Here is a 3,747-nt window from a genome sequence, read left to right on the forward strand (position 1 = left end):
GTGTTACAAATATTGTTTAGGATTTTCTAAAAGATTACTAATTAATTATAAACTACCTTCAGAAACTAATCATCAAACATAAATCTCTTGAATTGTATTTTCAAAATTTACATAAATTTTTTATTTTCTCTTATTTTCTTAAATCATATCTTTTTTATAACACCCAAATAATTTTATACTATTCATTTGAAACAAAAATTTTATGAATTTTAAATATAAAATAAAGCTGATTATTAAAACAAAGAAGTGTAGATAAAATAGATAAGTTGTAAGAATACTCGATAAAAACAAATAAAATGAGAGGATAAGCTAAAAGAGTTGCTAAAAGCTAATCTAGCTGTTCTTGTTTGTGGACATGCCGTCCATTAATCCCCCACAAATTTATATCAATTCAAAAGCAACAAATATTAAAGGCCCCTCTCTTACATCCACCCATGTCGGTGATATCTTATTATTCTTCCCACCCATAATTCTTTCTTCTTTTCTTTTTTCTCTTTTAAATATATCTCACTTCCGACTTTTCTCATATAAATATAAATAACCCTATTATTTTTCCCCAACACAATCCCCAAAAAACCCAGAATTCCTCCCTGTTTCTCTCTCCTCTCTTCTCTCACAACCCATTTTCTTTCTACTTCACAATACCTTTTTTTTTCTTTTTTTTTTAACAGTTTTCCGCCATGGAAACAGGGTCAACGAAAAAGAGAGAGAGAGTAGAGAAGCCATACAAAGGTATAAGGATGAGAAAGTGGGGTAAATGGGTCGCTGAGATTCGAGAACCTAATAAACGGTCTAGAATTTGGTTAGGTTCTTATTCAACCCCGGTAGCTGCCGCACGAGCGTACGATACGGCTGTGTATTATCTTCGTGGTCCATCCGCACGGCTTAATTTTCCGGAGTTACTCATGGGAGAGTGTAGATTAAGTGATTTATCCGCTGCTTCGATCCGAAAAAAGGCGATTGAAGTCGGAGCTAGGGTTGATGCTCTTGAAACTACTTTTCAACGATCCAATAATAATAATAACAACCTCAACAATATTAAGGGATCCGAACCCGAAGATACTGAAAAGAGTACCGGGTTATGTGGCTGGGTTGTTGATGTAAAACCAGATTTGAATAAGTTACCAGAAGATTCAGATGAGTGGGAAGATTGATGAAAAGAGGAAGATAAAAGCTAAAGAGTTTTTTGTTTCTTTTTTTCCTTTTTTTTTTTTGAATTATTAAATTAGATAGAGTTGAAAAAGAAGAGGAAAAGAAGGAAGCAATAAGTTGTTGCTTTTCGGCACGGCCGTGCAAGATGGATGTCGTGGTTGAGGATTAGATGTCGGTGGCTGCTAACGGAGGAGAGAGAATAATTGCTAAATACAACTTTTCCTATAATTGTGCAAATTTTTATGTGGGACCAGTTTACAAATCCACCCTTTCTCTTCTTTTTTTTTTTTTTCTTTTTGTTTTTTAATTTTAGTTTTATTAGTTAGAGTTTTTTTTAACCCTTAAATTTTCTTTTTCTGGGAGATTGATAAAGGAAAATTCGGGGGATGCTACTCTGTAAGACAGTAAAGAGGAAAAACATTGTAAATATGTCTTTCGTTAAAATTTTATTATATGATAGTAGAGATTTAGCAACTTTTTAAATGTTTTTATTCCAAATTAAATGTACTTTTATATTAGCATATGTTCAAATAAAACTTGGAAGGAATGAGCTCTCTCTCTTTTTTTTTTTTTTTTTTTTTTTTTCTTGCTACAAGTAAACTGATAATAAATTTAAAGTAGCGAATTTAATTTATTAATAATAAATATATTTTATTTGTTATTACTTGTTTTCATAGTTTTTCATATCATATTTTCTTGGTTTTCTCTTCAATGAATAGCTTTTGCAGGATTTGTGGACTCATTAGCATGGTGGTTTGTCTTTCTCTATTTTCTTTTATATGAATTCAAATTTAAATAATTAATAGTAATATTGCAATAATAATTTGGCGGGTGGTTAAATTATCGAAGGAGTAATGAATATTATAAACTGAAAAATTTCTTGATAAAATCAGTAGATTATCCCAAATCCACGATTGGATGTATATTGGTGGGCACTCGGCACCAATTAAGCAAGTAAAATGCGTCTGTTAGATTTTGATGATTTCTGGTCAGTGTGGTCACATACGTCAAAGAGAATTCACAAACTCTTCTAAAACATATTTACATTAATGTTCGATTCTATTTTTAATTTAACTAATATATAATGACCTCAATAACATTATAACTTATATTTGAAATTTTAAATAATAATATGTGAGGAAAAATGAAAACTGATTTTTTTGGGTTAAAAAGGAATACTGTATTGTTATCTTTCATTGTAATTACAACCCTAATTTATACAGAGACTATGAACTAATTAAGGAAATACAAAACTTGGGAAACCAGTAATTCCCTAATATATTGGACTAATTTGAGAAATAAATTATTTGCTAAATCAGAAAGATATTCCCTAAGCTCAGAGAATATATTTCCACACTCCCCCTCAAGTTAGGTTATGGGATTCCCAATACCTAACTTGGATAAAGTAGTTTCAAAGACTTCAACAGGAACGGCCTTTGTGAGAATGTCAGCTAACTGATCTTCTGATCTTACGTGTGGAATGCTGATGATTTCCGTTTCCAATTTTTCTTTTATAAAGTGTCTGTCAACCTCCACATGCTTTGTTCGATCGTGTTGGACCGGATTTTCTGAGATATCAATGGCTGCTTTATTGTCGCAAAATAACTTGCAAGCTCCTGTTGGTGGAAAGTCGAGTTCGTATAAGAGTTTTCTTAGCCATAGGATCTCTGTTATTCCTTTGGCTACCCCTCTGAACTCTGCTTCTGCACTTGACAATGCGACTACCTTTTGTTTCTTACTCCTCCAAGTAACCAAGTTTCCCCCTACAAGGGTGAAATATCCAGATGTAGATTTTCTGCTGTCTCGATCGCCTGCCCAGTCAGCATCTGTGTAAGCTATGAGATCAAGATGATGATTTTTACCAAAGAAGACTCCCCCTATTGCTGGCGCCTTTCAAGTATCTCAAGATTCTCATAACTGCTTCCATATGTGGAGTTTGTGGTAGGTGCATGAATCGACTCACGACCCCAACGGCGTATGCTATGTCTGGTCTAGTGTGAGATAGATAGATCAGTTTGCCTACCAGTTTCTGATACTTCTCTTTGTCTGCTGGTTCTCCTCCAGGAGTCGTCTGGAGTCTATGATTAGCAACTATTGGTGTTTCTGCTGGTTTGCAGTCAAGCATGCCTACTTCTGCTAACAGATCTAAGACGTATTTCTTTTGATTGATGAAAATGCCCTTCTTGGATCGGAAAACTTCTATACCAAGGAAGTACTTTAAGTTCCCCAGGTCCTTCATCTCGAACTCCATGAATAGTTTCCTCTTAAGTTCCTTTATCTCTTTTTCATTGTTTCCTGTTATTACCATATCATCGACATAAATGATAAGACATGTGATCTGACCATTGTCTTTCTTTAGGAATAGAGTATGGTCGGAATGGCTCTGTTTATACCCAAATTTTTTCATTGCTGAGGTAAATTTACCAAACCAAGCTCTTGGAGACTGTTTCAAGCCATACAACGCCTTTTTGAGTCTACATCCTTCTCCTGGAGCGAATTCATCAGAGAAACCTGGAGGAGCATGCATATACACTTCCTCTTCGATCTCGCCATGTAGGAAAGCATTCTTTACATCGAACTGGTAGAGAGGCCAAT

General features: G+C 34.1%; 1 protein-coding gene across 1 annotated transcript; it reads left to right on the plus strand.

Moving 5' to 3' along the window:
• The first annotated feature begins 362 nt into the window (after positions 1 to 362).
• On the plus strand, positions 363 to 1,699 carry LOC130823842 (ethylene-responsive transcription factor ERF010-like). The gene has a single exon (XM_057688646.1). It carries the CDS (start codon positions 681 to 683, stop codon positions 1,152 to 1,154), a length of 474 nt encoding a protein of 157 aa, XP_057544629.1. The 5' UTR covers positions 363 to 680; the 3' UTR covers positions 1,155 to 1,699.
• Positions 1,700 to 3,747: the final 2,048 nt, after the last annotated feature.

This window comes from Amaranthus tricolor, chromosome 9 (genome assembly GCF_026212465.1).
Source record: "Amaranthus tricolor cultivar Red isolate AtriRed21 chromosome 9, ASM2621246v1, whole genome shotgun sequence".
Classification (NCBI taxonomy): Eukaryota; Viridiplantae; Streptophyta; class Magnoliopsida; order Caryophyllales; family Amaranthaceae; genus Amaranthus; species Amaranthus tricolor.

Coding starts and splice junctions, on each gene's coding strand:
- LOC130823842 (XM_057688646.1), top strand. CDS start 681: ATGGAAACAGGGTCAACGAAAAAGAGAGAGAGAGTAGAGAAGCCATAC.